General features: G+C 47.7%; 6 protein-coding genes across 6 annotated transcripts; 3 read left to right on the plus strand and 3 right to left on the minus strand.

Moving 5' to 3' along the window:
* Positions 1-169: 169 nt before the first annotated feature.
* N7506_011723 (membrane insertase OXA1) lies at positions 170-1,767 on the plus strand (the record flags this gene model as incomplete). The annotated part of the gene is made up of 3 exons (XM_056961014.1): positions 170-227; positions 314-1,062; positions 1,120-1,767. 3 exons carry the CDS (start codon positions 170-172, stop codon positions 1,765-1,767), a joined length of 1,455 nt encoding a protein of 484 aa, XP_056805548.1.
* Positions 1,768-2,203: 436 nt separating this feature from the next.
* Positions 2,204-2,954, minus strand: N7506_011724 (RTA1 domain-containing protein; the record flags this gene model as incomplete). The annotated part of the gene is made up of 2 exons (XM_056961015.1): positions 2,204-2,433; positions 2,498-2,954. The coding sequence occupies 2 exons, from the start codon at positions 2,952-2,954 to the stop codon at positions 2,204-2,206; spliced, it is 687 nt and encodes a 228-aa protein (XP_056805549.1).
* Positions 2,955-3,387: 433 nt separating this feature from the next.
* On the plus strand, positions 3,388-6,362 carry N7506_011725 (fungal specific transcription factor domain-containing protein; the record flags this gene model as incomplete). The annotated part of the gene is made up of 11 exons (XM_056961016.1): positions 3,388-3,421; positions 4,024-4,127; positions 4,179-4,194; positions 4,245-4,463; positions 4,514-4,779; positions 4,828-4,842; positions 4,902-5,093; positions 5,141-5,604; positions 5,666-5,999; positions 6,064-6,169; positions 6,316-6,362. The coding sequence occupies 11 exons, from the start codon at positions 3,388-3,390 to the stop codon at positions 6,360-6,362; spliced, it is 1,797 nt and encodes a 598-aa protein (XP_056805550.1).
* Positions 6,363-7,008: 646 nt separating this feature from the next.
* Positions 7,009-7,620, plus strand: N7506_011726 (uncharacterized protein; the record flags this gene model as incomplete). Its single annotated transcript, XM_056961017.1, has 2 exons — positions 7,009-7,049; positions 7,113-7,620. 2 exons carry the CDS (start codon positions 7,009-7,011, stop codon positions 7,618-7,620), a joined length of 549 nt encoding a protein of 182 aa, XP_056805551.1.
* A 392-nt stretch (positions 7,621-8,012) lies between these two features.
* N7506_011727 (uncharacterized protein) lies at positions 8,013-9,593 on the minus strand (the record flags this gene model as incomplete). Its single annotated transcript, XM_056961018.1, has 1 exon — positions 8,013-9,593. The coding sequence occupies one exon, from the start codon at positions 9,591-9,593 to the stop codon at positions 8,013-8,015; it is 1,581 nt and encodes a 526-aa protein (XP_056805552.1).
* Positions 9,594-10,550: 957 nt separating this feature from the next.
* On the minus strand, positions 10,551-12,138 carry N7506_011728 (acyltransferase family protein; the record flags this gene model as incomplete). Its single annotated transcript, XM_056961019.1, has 3 exons — positions 10,551-11,224; positions 11,315-11,942; positions 12,013-12,138. 3 exons carry the CDS (start codon positions 12,136-12,138, stop codon positions 10,551-10,553), a joined length of 1,428 nt encoding a protein of 475 aa, XP_056805553.1.
* Positions 12,139-12,919: the final 781 nt, after the last annotated feature.

The following is a 12,919-nucleotide window of genomic DNA, read 5'->3' on the forward strand; positions in this document are numbered from 1 at the left end:
CATGAGCATATTAGAATATTCGAGTCTACATATTTCCCGTGTTTTGGTACCTGATCCCCGTAGGCGTCCGGGGTGTTTACCGTCCGCCCGGCAGAAAAAAAGCCGCGCCGAGAGGCAGGAGACTCTCTTCCGCATTGTCTCCCCGTCACTTTTTATCACCTCAACCATAATGCTGGGATCCCGAGGCCTTAAAGGCCCTAGCGCAGCCGCTGCGATTGCCCGTCAGCGTATGACTGCCGTCTCCCAGTCTTCTCGGTCGGTTCGTTCTCCTACCCCGGGCTTGTAAAAAACACCGAAATTGACATGACTCCAGATCTCCACCTTCCGCTCACAAGCCCTGCGCGGATCCAGTCAACGGGGTCAATTGAAGTCTGCACTCTCTGGAAATGCATCATGGCGCATCGCACCCGCCGCTGCTGGCCCGGCCGCAATCCGATTCAATTCCACCTCCTCCGGCCCTACGCCCCCGATTTCACCCCCGATGCCTCTACAACCGACTCCCTGAACAACTTAACGGACATTCATGATATTACCACGATCCCGGAGCGAATCGGATACCTCAAGGAGCTTGGGCTAGACTACGGTTGGGGCCCCAGTGCGCTCATGCAGTACCTGATCGAGCACGTTCACATCTACTCTGACTTGCCTTGGTGGGCCAGTATCGTTGCTGTCAGTGTTCTGAGTCGTGCGATTCTGTTCAAGCCTGTCATGAATGCTTCTGAGAGTGCTGCCAGAATGACCAATGTCAAGGACAAGATTGACCCGCTCCGAGCCAGAATGGTCGCACTCACGCGTGAGGGAAAGCAGCAAGAGGCACAGATGGTAAGGGCTGAGTTGTCTCAACTCCACAAAGATCACGGCATCAAACCGTGGGTGTCAGCCATTCCTATGCTACAAATGCCCCTCGGTTATGGATGTTTCCGAACCGTGCGAGGCATGACCTCTTTGCCGGTTCCCGGCATCGCAGCTGAGTCTGTCGGCTGGCTCAACGATCTCACTGTCTCTGATCCCACGTTCATCTTGCCGGCTGCCGCTGCGGGTATGCTGGTTCTAACTCTGAAGGTGAGTTCGTGATCTAGTGCTTAGCTATCTTATCGGAGTTCTAACATGAGGTAACAGAGAGGAGGTGAAACCGGTGCCATGCCTATTATGGATTCATCTACCGGCAAGTCGATCATGTATGGTCTTCCTGCCGTCTCTTTCGCATTCATGGCTTTCATGCCCAGTGCGCTCCAGCTTTACTTCGTGGCATCCGGTTTGTTCGGTTTGACACAAACCCACCTTATCAACTCGCCTAAATTCCGCACTTGGGCGGGCTTGACTATCCCCAAGAAGGTGGTTGCCAACGGGCCCTCGGAATCTGTCAAGAACATCCAGAGCAAGGCTCTCCGCGTGACCCTGGAACGAATTGAGAAGGAGAAGGCTGCGAAGAAGAAGGCCGAAGAGCAAAGGCTCTTGAAACTCCAAGGCGAGCCCCAACAGGTTAGCTTCATTGATCGTATCTTGGCAAACGGCAAGGACCTGGGCAAGAACATGTCCAAGGAAATCGGCGAAAAGTTTGGAACCTCATCCTTCGAGGAGCGTGAGATTAAGGAGCAAAAGAGACGTGCTGGTGAATACGAGCAAGAGCGCAGGGACGAGGACGAGGCTTTGCGTGCCAAGCGCAACGAGGCTCGTAGACTGGAACACTTGAAGATCCTCGAAAATGAGAAGAACAAGGCCAGCCAATCTTGGAACGCCAACAAGGCGGGACAGCGACGAGGATGATTGTATTTATATACTTTTTTTGTACATTATGGCGCTGTGGCATTTGCATGTTTGATTAAATGTTAGAGATATGTCTAGAATCTCCACCTGGATATTTAAACTTGTCATTTGGAAATTGGGTGAACCTACCCGTAGACGACGTACTTCCAACCTTGGAAGGTTGATTTCAAGGTTTCCTCTGCCATTTCTTGGCCTTCCCTTCCCTTCCCAGCCCTGGAGGTTTCCGTTTGAGTGCCCAGCAGAATCAGCAGTGAAGTAGCTTTGGGATTCGTTTCCAAGGTTTATCCATGTCAGGCTTCAAAGGTTCTCAAAGAGACACATAGTTAGCAGAAGTAGCCAAATAGATCGTATTTTTTCTGTAGGCCAGGTTGGCATCTAGGAATTCGATCGAAATTCGAGAACGTCGAATAACAGCTAACCAGTCCAGGTTCAGGACCTAATTTAACTCAGATTGTCCAGATCTTGACTTGACGGTGTTCCACCGTCTTCCGATAGCAACTCCAGGATGTAAAATGGTTAACCATAGACAAGCAATTGACACCATAGCTCCATCTAGCACCATTAAAACAGGCTCATTATTTGCCAGACTACTTTCAAACCCACCATTCAGCTCGAAGACCCGGAAGAAAGATCGAATGAAAATAGTGATGGTGGCGGTAGGGATACCTGTTGATAATTCTTGTCAGCATACATGTGCTGCCGATTCTTCGAAGGTTAAGTCATTGCTCACAAATCAAAAATAATCTCCACTTTCGACTTGCCCTGATGTCGAGAAATTCTGGATCGGGTAACCAGTGTGAACCGGTGGCTTTGAGCCTAACCGATCGTATATTTGACCTGATTGTAAAATCAATGCCAAAGGCCATGAAAATACCCATGGCAGCAACTTGAAATGCGAGACCTGCAATCATGATATTGATCCCTTCGTTTCGAACCACACTGTCTTCAGCAGAAGACGTGATTGCACCTCCTGCGGCTTGCAATATCAAAGAGATCACATCGCAAGTTACAAATATGATCGTGTATGTCCGAGGCTTGATGCGTGATATGTTTTCGCCTTCTTGTATAATGATTATTCGACCCAAACAGAGATAAATCGCCGCTCCGAAGAAGGCTGGTGCAATAGTAAGGCAGACAAGATAACTGCGTTGATTGCAACATATTAGCGATATAACTTTCAATTTCATGAGAACAGTAAAAGAAAATAGCGGGCCTTACAGTAGAAAATTTGTAAATCTGAACGGATTACAATGCAATTTTACTCGTCCGACGTATCCCAGCACCTCTAGAATGAGACCGCATATCATGGTAGCAGAGAACGCCCAAGCACGGTAGTGTACTAAAAGTATCACTTGCGCAAGCAAAAGGATAGAGAAAAGAGTCAAGTAGAAAGCATTTCCGGCGATTGAAGGCAGATATTGAATATAAGCAAGGTCGAGAGAGCACGTCTGTAGCGTGCACGCATCAAAGGTCGACATGATCAATTGAGAAACGCGTACGGAAGTAGATGCTTGACCTTCTCACGTACCTTCGACAAGGGAAATGTGAACTTTCAACTTTTTCAAACGGCCAATACATAGTTACCATTATATACAGTATATACCCGGGGATCTATACATAATGAGCTCGGAGTCTATCATCAACTGGGACGCTGGTATGATACCATGTTACGTGACCTGCTATAGTTACAAGACACCGAGGGCCCGAGGACAGTCGATTAGTCATTCAAAGTTCGGCACCGAGAGAAGCACCTTGTCAAGCCCAACGGAACTTGGATTCTTCACAGCTTCGGCCCGGTCTTTTGCATGCTCTCATGCTATTGATTATCAGACTCGGCCTTTATTTTTATTAATCAAGTTATTCTTGGAGATTTGGGGTTTGATCCGAGTGATAATGCCGACGTCTCGGATGGGCAAGTCGTGCTTTCAATGCCGAAATCGCAAAGTCCGATGTCTTGGTATGCTCATCTACCCTCAATTCGTAGCAGAAGAAGTTTCGATAGAATGCTTATTAGATCATAGTTCCAACTACGTCTCCAGGAGAGCCTGTAGCATGCACTCATTGTATTGTACATGTTGTGAATTGAAAAACCTCCAACTAGCAACTCACTTATCTCCTTCTAGAAACGAAATGAAACCTGTACATTCGGCACCGTGAAGGACAGGCCATCAAGGAGGAGCGGTATGCCTTCTTTTCAATAGCACTTGTGGCTTGTTCATCAATCTAAAAGGAAATTGCTGACTTCAGCTTTGGCAGTTAAATCTGTTGACTATGAGCCACCGACAAGCTTGTTCATAGACCGTTTGATTGAAAATCCATCAGAGAGGGCACATCTGTATGATGAATTCTCCATCTTGAGGGTAAGTTTATGATCTCAGAAATTTGAGCAACCTGATTAATGACCACAACAGGCCGATGATGCACGCGGTTTGTTCCCCTGAGCCGACTGCAATTTCTCTTTTAATTATGTTTCTTAGTGCCGAGCTCCGGACTTGCATTTTTCTCAGAGAAAAAGCTTGAATCCCTCGTGAAAAGATTAGGGAGTTCTGAAATAAGAGAACTTGTCCATCAAATCGACAACGAAATCAGAACGCGCTTCCTGGCCAGCACTAACAATGATAATGCCTTCGCTCACGGTGTGCGACCACTGGCCCTCGAGCAGCCCTCGTCGGATGAACTTCAAAGCTACGCAAACAGTTGGTTCAGCAATGCTCTGAATTAATGATTGAGACTTATCCACTTTCAGGTTACTTTGAAATCGTCCATCCTGTATTTCCGTTTTTGGATCGATCGGACTTTGAGGAAAGGATAAACGATGCTCAGTTGTCTCAAAACCTGAAAACTGATTCCGCGTTTTGCGCTCTTTTCTACGCTGTCATGGCTCTGGGATGCCAGTATCATGGGCGCGGTACGTTTCAGCCGGGTGTTGGAGAAGCCTGGAAGTTCTTTCAAACATCTTTCAGTTATGTATCTGGTATTATCACAAGCCAGGCATCTCTGCCCAATCTCCAAGTCAGTCTTTAGCTTGTCTGGTTGTTTTATCCGCTGACTGTTGTGCAGGCTCTCATTGCAATGGTGCGTCACCTTTTTACTCACAACCACCATAATGATACTTTGGATTCTAACTCCCCAAGGCAATTTTTGCGTTGAACACAAGCTCGCTACAGATTGAGAATTTTCTAATAGCGGAGGCCTGTCGCACTGTTCTTACACTCAGGTATCAAAAGTCGATCCTTATCGATTGCAACGATGCTGCTTGTTACCGAGCATTTTGGGTGGTGTATCATATGGAAAAGCAGTACAGCTTTCAAGCGAGAAGTAGCTCGGTACGTCACTTCTCTACCTTGAGTCAGGTCAGGAAATAACTTCTCAGGCTATCATCGATCTTGATGTCGGATGCCAAATTCCTTCGGTTCCGGAATCTGTTGTCAAAGGCTACAACTGGTTCATGGCCTCCATCCGCATCAGCCGAATATTTTCCATCACCTATGATACTCTATTTTCAGTTAATGCGTCCACTCAACCAATAGCGTCCCTGCTTCTGGCAGTTGACCATATCCAGAAACTTCTCGAGGGTTGGAGGCAATCGATTCCTCTTGTTTACAGACCCGGAGAGGTATTACAAAGACTTTCTTTTGCTGATATGAGTACCAAAGAGATCGCCATCCGAACTCATTTCTATTATTTCCACCTGATCATTGCACTGGAGCGAATGAGGCTTCACCACAGTCGAGACAGACAAACGGCAGATAATAGTCTACAGACCATGCTCAAAGCTGCTACAACGGTAGCTGAGCTCACTCGGTTCATTGACGTGGAACCTTATACACCCGTCTTGTGAGTATTCCTGTTTCCAATTTGACATTGTTCAGATCTTTGTGTTTAACTCATATATCAGCATCTTGTCTATCATGCCACTGTCTGCGCTCTTCATACTTTTTGACTTCATCATTCACTGTCCTGCTCGCCCGGATATCCGGGAAAAATTGACTTTACTCGACATTTTGTCTGGTCATTTCAGCATGCTCGAACACGCTTCTGGCGGATTATTACCTGGCAATTATCTGTCTCGCTTTGCGCATATTGCAAGACGACATGTTGAGACATTCACAAGCCAATCGGCTAACAATACCCGAAACGACTCATCTTCGATATTCGGGAGTGAGCAAAATCAGCAGGACACTTCTAACACAGGAGATGTCTCGGTCGGTGGAAATACAGAAAGTGACGAGGTATGTGTTATATGAGTCGACTCCGTTGGTGGCCAAGAACCGTGACTGATAAGATATTCTACAGACCGCTTCCTCGAGTCATCACTATATCAACGACAGCTTTAGCCAAGAGCCCCTCGCTGGTGTTGATGCCTATGATGAATCAGGTACCGAAATTGCCACACCTTATAGTACCGACATATGGCCGTTCCCCCTGCAAATAGAAAGTGAAATTGGATTCAATGCCCTGTTTGCGTCGGCGGTATCATGGGAAAATTTGATGGACTCAGCTAGGTCAGATGCAGGGGGAATAATTAGTGATTCTAACGAACTCGAGTCTATCCGGAGGCCACAAAGATCATTGATCAAGCGAAGGTGCAATAATTTGAATTTTTAGGTTTTATACATAAGCAGGCTATTGGAAAGAGTGGTAAATCCAAAGGTTGAGATGAATATCCTATTACAGGGTTTTACACCAATTAGAGACTCAACACAAAGTTGGCTACTCCGTAACTATTTGGTCCCAGTTCGGCCAGTAAATGTGGAGGAAGTCTGGCCTACAAATAGTGAGTGGGTCTTCGACAACTGGGCTCGGGGCCGAGATTTCCATACTACTGGGAACACCTTCGGCACTGGTTGAATTTGATGCCGAACACATAGATTAGCTTAGCCCAATAAAAGGGATAGAGGCTGACAGCCAAAGATAGCCTACGTTCTCTCGTTTCAGTTTTCTCAACTACCTTTTTGTACTTCAGGTAGTTGAAGGTTCGGGTACCAGCCTCCTAAGGTCACAATGAGCGTAACCTCGCACGAGGCTCTATCCATTGTCATTATCATTTATTTTTGCCCTGCATTCTTTGTTGCGGGGTGGATCTGTCGCTGTCATGGGTGTGGTAAACAGCTCGGCTGGCTTTACATGGCACTGCTTTGTCTTGTGCGTGTTGTAGGATCAGCCTTGCAGATTGCTAGCGAGATCAATCACGAATCCAGCCTTCACACTGCGGCCGGTGTGATTAATTCTCTTGGAACCATGGCCTTGCTGCTTGGAATGCTGGAAATTATCGATCAATTGTGAGTTCGGAATGCTTGAATGTGGCCCTCAATTAGGTACGACTTGTGCTGACTATTCTTTAGTGAATCGACACTCCAATCCAAGCCTGTTCATCAGAGAGCATGGACGTTCCTCCATCTCGCCCAATATGCCGCCTTCATACTCTACGCCGTGGGAATGGGAATGGGAAGAGCGGACCTCAACAAAGCGGCTTCTATTATCGTGGTGGTTGTCTTTGTCGTCCAAGTGACAATATGTGGAGTCTTGTTCCGCCACAAGCATGAGCTTGCAAGTGAAAACAGATTACTACTCGTTGCAATTGCAAGCATCCCGTTCCTAGGAGTACATGTCGCCTATGGGCTTTCAACAATACTCGTTCCCAGTGACAGTGCCTTCACCAATGGGCTGACGAACGTCCTCGTCAGCGCGTTCTTACAATACTTGATGGAGTTCATCGTCACAACACTCTTTCTCTACGCGAGTGTTGTTTTCTTGCCCGGCAAGCAGGTTGAATCTGATAATTTTGGAATTAATTTGATTGATGAAAATCGAAGCGGTGGGAACTATATCAAACTACTCTCCAGTCTTTAAAGTTTGCTGACTGAAATTTCCAGCATCGAAAAACTGATTGTATTTTTATGAATCTGATCTCCAATGGCTATGGGTTAGCTGAGACGCAAAATCGAGATTGGAAGCCAAAACTTAAAAGAAAAATATGGACTTGTAGTACTGCATATAAGCTATTCCGGACCGCAATGTCTGCACCGAGGAGTCCGGGAATAGACTGGGAACCCATCACTAGCATATCAGCTATCCTGGGAGGATGTTGAGAAGACGCTTTTTCTTCGAGCCAAGACGTTGGAGGCTGTCTTGAATTTTGCAGAGGCTTCACAACGGCCCCGAAGCCGCGCACCATGAGTGAAACAGTCCAATAAAAGAAAAAAGGGTACGACGATCTGCTCTCGATTCAAAAACAGACAAGTCTACCTGCTGGGGTCCAATTGATCTTTCTTAGTTCCATATCCTTCTTTGGGCATGTTAATTGGAGGATCATGAAACGGGTTTTGTCCGTCCCCGTACAAGAATTCATCAACCTCCTCTCCAATCCATCTCGCACGCCCTGGAAGAGTGATATCTTGATTGCAGCCAATAGTCACAGTGCGCCGTCGATCTGACCAGAGACGGCTTTCCCGGATTTCCTCGCGCGTCTTTGCAAGGAAAGAATGCCAATTTCCGTTATCCACGAATGTTAAGAAACTTAATCTCACAGTTCGCATAGTCGCAGGTAGCTCTGCAAGGAACGATATCATGTCAGATTCGCTGACTATCAATCGTGATAGCTCAAAGTGTTGGAGTTTGGGCCAGTTCTCAATGGGGAATATGTCATTCAAGGGCACAGGCGCCACGTTGTGCAGATTCTTGTGTTCGTTTTCGGCGTCAATTCCTGTGGTGGCGAGGCTGAGCTCTTCCAGGTCGCCTGCTTCGCGTAAGATATTATGGAGCTTTTCATGGGGGAATGATTGCCATGTTCCAGCGAGAGTAAATGAGAGATCGAGGCGACGGAAGCCTGGTTTCTTAAGTAGCGTGGCCAAGTGATTATATTCCTCACAAGTGTCATCAATAATTGTGCAGTTAATTCCCGTGCGAAGTAGGCGGGAATCTACACTGAACTCGACGATATTATTCTTTTGTTCAGCGAGCGCGCGTACCACGACCCGGAATCCGCGGAACTTTTCTTTGTGCACTTCGTTAAGCCGTTTCCAAGGAAGTGAATACACCTCCTCTGGTTGCTCGTGACTAGGAAGTGGCCACCCGCGGGGCATGGGATAATTGAATCTTTCGGGGAATGATCGAATCATGGGAGTTTGATAAAGTGGGTTGAAAAGAAAGCCATGAGCTGCAGGCGTGACATTCACTTTTGTGAGTGCAGGGAATCGTTTCAATCCATGAATGAATGCTTTTTCGTCGGATTTCCCAACTAAAACATCGTCTTGCTGCCGGATCAAAGTGCGGTGAAACTCCCAGCACTCACTCAGTGGAGGCCCTATCGAGCCCAGCTGTCTCATGGTCTTGCAATCCGGATCTTCAACATCGACCCAATCGTCACCAGCCTGTCGCCAGAAAGCATCTTCAACACTCGCAGCGCATCCAGCCTTGTACCATACCGGACAATCTTTCTTTCTGAATTTTGTACTTCTGCGTAGCTGATCGGAAGGGTCGCCGTCTCCCTCGTCATCCTCATCCTCATCCTCATCTTCATCATCACTATATTCGCGAGGCCAGTCTAGCTCATAGCTTCCCTGAAAACGCGAAATCTCAGTCTCGTTATCACTGATCTCCTCGTCTGATATCATTTCGCTTTCCCAGCCAGGAAGTCTACGACGTATTAAAGGACCCCTGGGAAGTCGGGCATCATCCCAGACGATCTCTGTGACCTGGTGCCTAAACTTCTCATGATCTGCGACAGCACGAAACACTGCGATATTCAAAGGGTTAGCTGACAAAAACACTCGCTGGAGACGTAGTTCCACTGCGCTTGAGAATTGTTTGGTGGCGAGGCGCATGGACTTGATGTCGCGATTTGTGAGATAGGATGTGATTTGGTGTCATAGCTCCAGAGAGAGAGTAATCTGGCCAGTAGAACCCATGACTGAGATAGTCGAAGAGGAAAACAACGGAATCGCTGGGAAATTGGGGGTCGCTTTAGCCTCAGCCCCACCATCCAAGCACCCTGGTATGATCAACGCTGACTAGTTGGAACAGGTGCAATTTCTTGATTTCGGATTCGTTTAATTCATTCACTTTGCTTATTTCAAAATATTGTCTTTGATCACCTTTCCACATGGTCGAAACAGCTTGCTATAGTGGACGCCGACGAAGTAGAGACCGAGCGAGAAGTAACGGCTGAGATACCCGCGCAACAAGACCTGCTTTGGGGGATTGTGCAGGGATAGTTGTATGAGCTCGGCTGAGAATCAGCACTGGTGAGTGTACTGCTACTTCCATTGGCCGAGGAATACCCAGCGTGTCATTTTTGGCCATCGATGGGTTCCACAGAATGAAGTCCTGGCTGCAGTGTTTGCTCTCTGAAGTTCCTGAATGAGTTGGAAGAACGGACCCCGGGGGAAATGTCCCAGACCATGGCAAGGGACCAGCAACCAAGTAATCTGATTTGAGCCCCATACTTGAAGTCCCCACCTGGGCATACCAAAGGTTTTATGCCTGGCCCCGGGGGCCGAGCTACCTAGGTAACATTTGATGATCAGGGCTTGGTGGCAAATGGGCTGGACGTGATCTTCTTGCTTCTTATTTATAGGTAGCTGAGGTAATCTCGGACCTTGTAATTCTTCGCTTTTGAACACTTTGCGTAGGAACTTGCCCATGACAACAGCATTCATCGAAAAACACGGAACTGACTGCACAGGTCCAAGGGTGTCTCCGAACGCCTGATATACATACACATAGACTGCAAATCAATCCAACCAAAATCCACAGGTATTCCAGGGCTGAGGGGATTGAATTTAAGTGGTCTGCATAGGAATCGAAACTGCAGGCAGCGGCAATGTGGTCTTCTCATCCTCGACAAATACAGCCCGCTCCAGCTTCTGTGTGAGAGAACCGCAGAAAGTATCAACGTACGCCGTCCACAACGCCGCTAAAACGTATACCAACCCTATCCAAACAGGAATGCTCACCCCGACCACCCACGCAGACCGAAGAGGAAGCCAGTCATCACGTTGATCATCCGTGAGAGCTTCAGGCCCCTGCCAAGGCTGTCCACTGATTCCATACAGCATCCAGCAAAGCACGACGCGAAGCATCGTGCCATGGATAAGATATACAGCGAAACTTTGCTTGCCGAGCCAGAGAAGCAATCGGCTGGAGAGGAAGTCTTTGGTCGAGGGGGAGAAGAAGATTGCGAGAATGATCAGGTCAATTGCAAGTGCGGTGTAGCGTTTGCCAATGTTGACTTCTGGTGGGAAGATGAAGTGGCTTGCTTTGAACATTAGATTCGACCAGCCTGCCCATTCTGGGTGTTCGCCTGGATATGAGGCGATCAGTAAACCGATTATAGTTAGAGGAATTGTAAGCATTTTTCGACCGCGAGGGTGGTTTTCGATCCAATCTTTCAGGGATTTGCTGTATGAGAAGTCACATAGAAACATGCCGTAGATGGCCTGCAGTTGGAAGGTTTCTAGACGAGTCAGTAGTTGCTTTCACATATGATGAAGTTTCCCAGTAGTTTCAATTCGAGCATCAAGAATGAAGTGCAGGGACAACGAACCTATGTTCTTCGCTGTATTCTGGTGGAAATAGAGCATCATGCCGATGTAAATCAACACTCTAAACCGAAATTTGACAAACATCGTTGCCGAAAGCGTGATATAGACCAGCATCGACGACAAGAGCAGCGGTAGCAAAGCCCATTGATGATCATCATAGGCCATATATCCCGTTGTCCAAGTCGACAAGAAATTCTTTGGCAGACGGACAAGTTCCTTCCAGAACGAATCCTCCAGATCGGGCGCCGCATATCGACACCACCAGCAGTCCGACCTATTCGCAACAATAAACCCCCCGAACTGCGCAATGACCCAGGATATCACGAGAGCAATGGTCGATGGGAATATGAGTCGTGGCGGTCGACGGAAGGCACTTTTTGCTATTGTCACAAATGCACTGGTTGTATCGCCTGCTCGCGAGAGCTTCAGTGGTTTCAGCGCGCAGACGTAGCCGGTCAAGAAGGCAAAGATGGTCACGCCAATTCGGCCTTGCCAGGGAATGCGCAGGATCGGCCATTGGAGGATCCGTGGGGTTGCATTTTCGTTGTCGCGTGGTGAGAATAAGTCATAATCCCATGCTCGCGCGAGATGGGTGAGTACCACTAAAAATGAAGCGATGCCCCGGAGGCCCTGGATCAAGATACTTATTAGACTCCTGTCATTCCTTGACTACGACCTCGGAAATGGATATCTGACTCACATCAATCCACTTGACGCTTTTCCTAGGGTCTCCCTTCACTGATGAATCGCCAGAAGACCATGGTAGAGCTGTCGGTATTGTGTCTATCAAACGAGTGTACAAATGCGATGGCTGGAGGTATTGCATTATCAGTATAAAAGGACGGAAGAATTCAATTTGGAAAGCAGCCAGGCTATGGAGTAGACACGAAGGTCGAGTCGTGACGCCCTCTCCAGCCAGAAGTGAGGATATAAATGAAGGTTTAGGACAGAACACAAACACCCCAGAGACGCAGCCCAGACATAAATCCAAAATCAACAGAAACAGCCACTCGGCGATCGCATCAGCCAAGAAAGAAGGGGGTTGAAGCCTCTGCCTTGACGCGGCCTAGAAGGAAGTTTGAACTCCTAGTATTTTCTACATCCAATGATACCTCCCCGATCCCACCACGCTTTTGAGTGAGGAATTGTCCGTCGTGGAGCAGTCCCACATAACAGCGAGATCTGTTTGTGGGGGTGATCGTCCATTCGCAATTATGGAAACGCCGGATATCCACCCTTGCAGCCCTGCGCTTGGGCGTTCTGCAGGGTCGGATGATCACCCTCATTCCTATTCCTGGTGGCTTGTGCCTGGAACAATAACACGATGTAAATAGATCATGTACTCCGCAGATTTTGATCAGTTGTGTACCTCTTTTCAACCTCACATCCAACTACTCCGCACAAGGTATTGTGTGCTTCTGCTCTGCGTACAGATATTTGGAATGCCAATGACAAACAATACCCTGGGCATGATCTGAGCTATACGATCCGCGCACAGAGAGCAAGGCAGCAGGACAGAAGTTTACAAACCCACCAGTCTCCGGAGTAGCGTCATCTAGGAGGGCGCTCGCGTGCCCCGAGCCATGGTCTGTTACACCAAGGCCGCG

Source organism: Penicillium brevicompactum (genome assembly GCF_028827555.1).
Source record: "Penicillium brevicompactum strain IBT 35665 chromosome Unknown utg000009l_segment0_segment0, whole genome shotgun sequence".
In the NCBI taxonomy this organism is placed as follows: Eukaryota; Fungi; Ascomycota; class Eurotiomycetes; order Eurotiales; family Aspergillaceae; genus Penicillium; species Penicillium brevicompactum.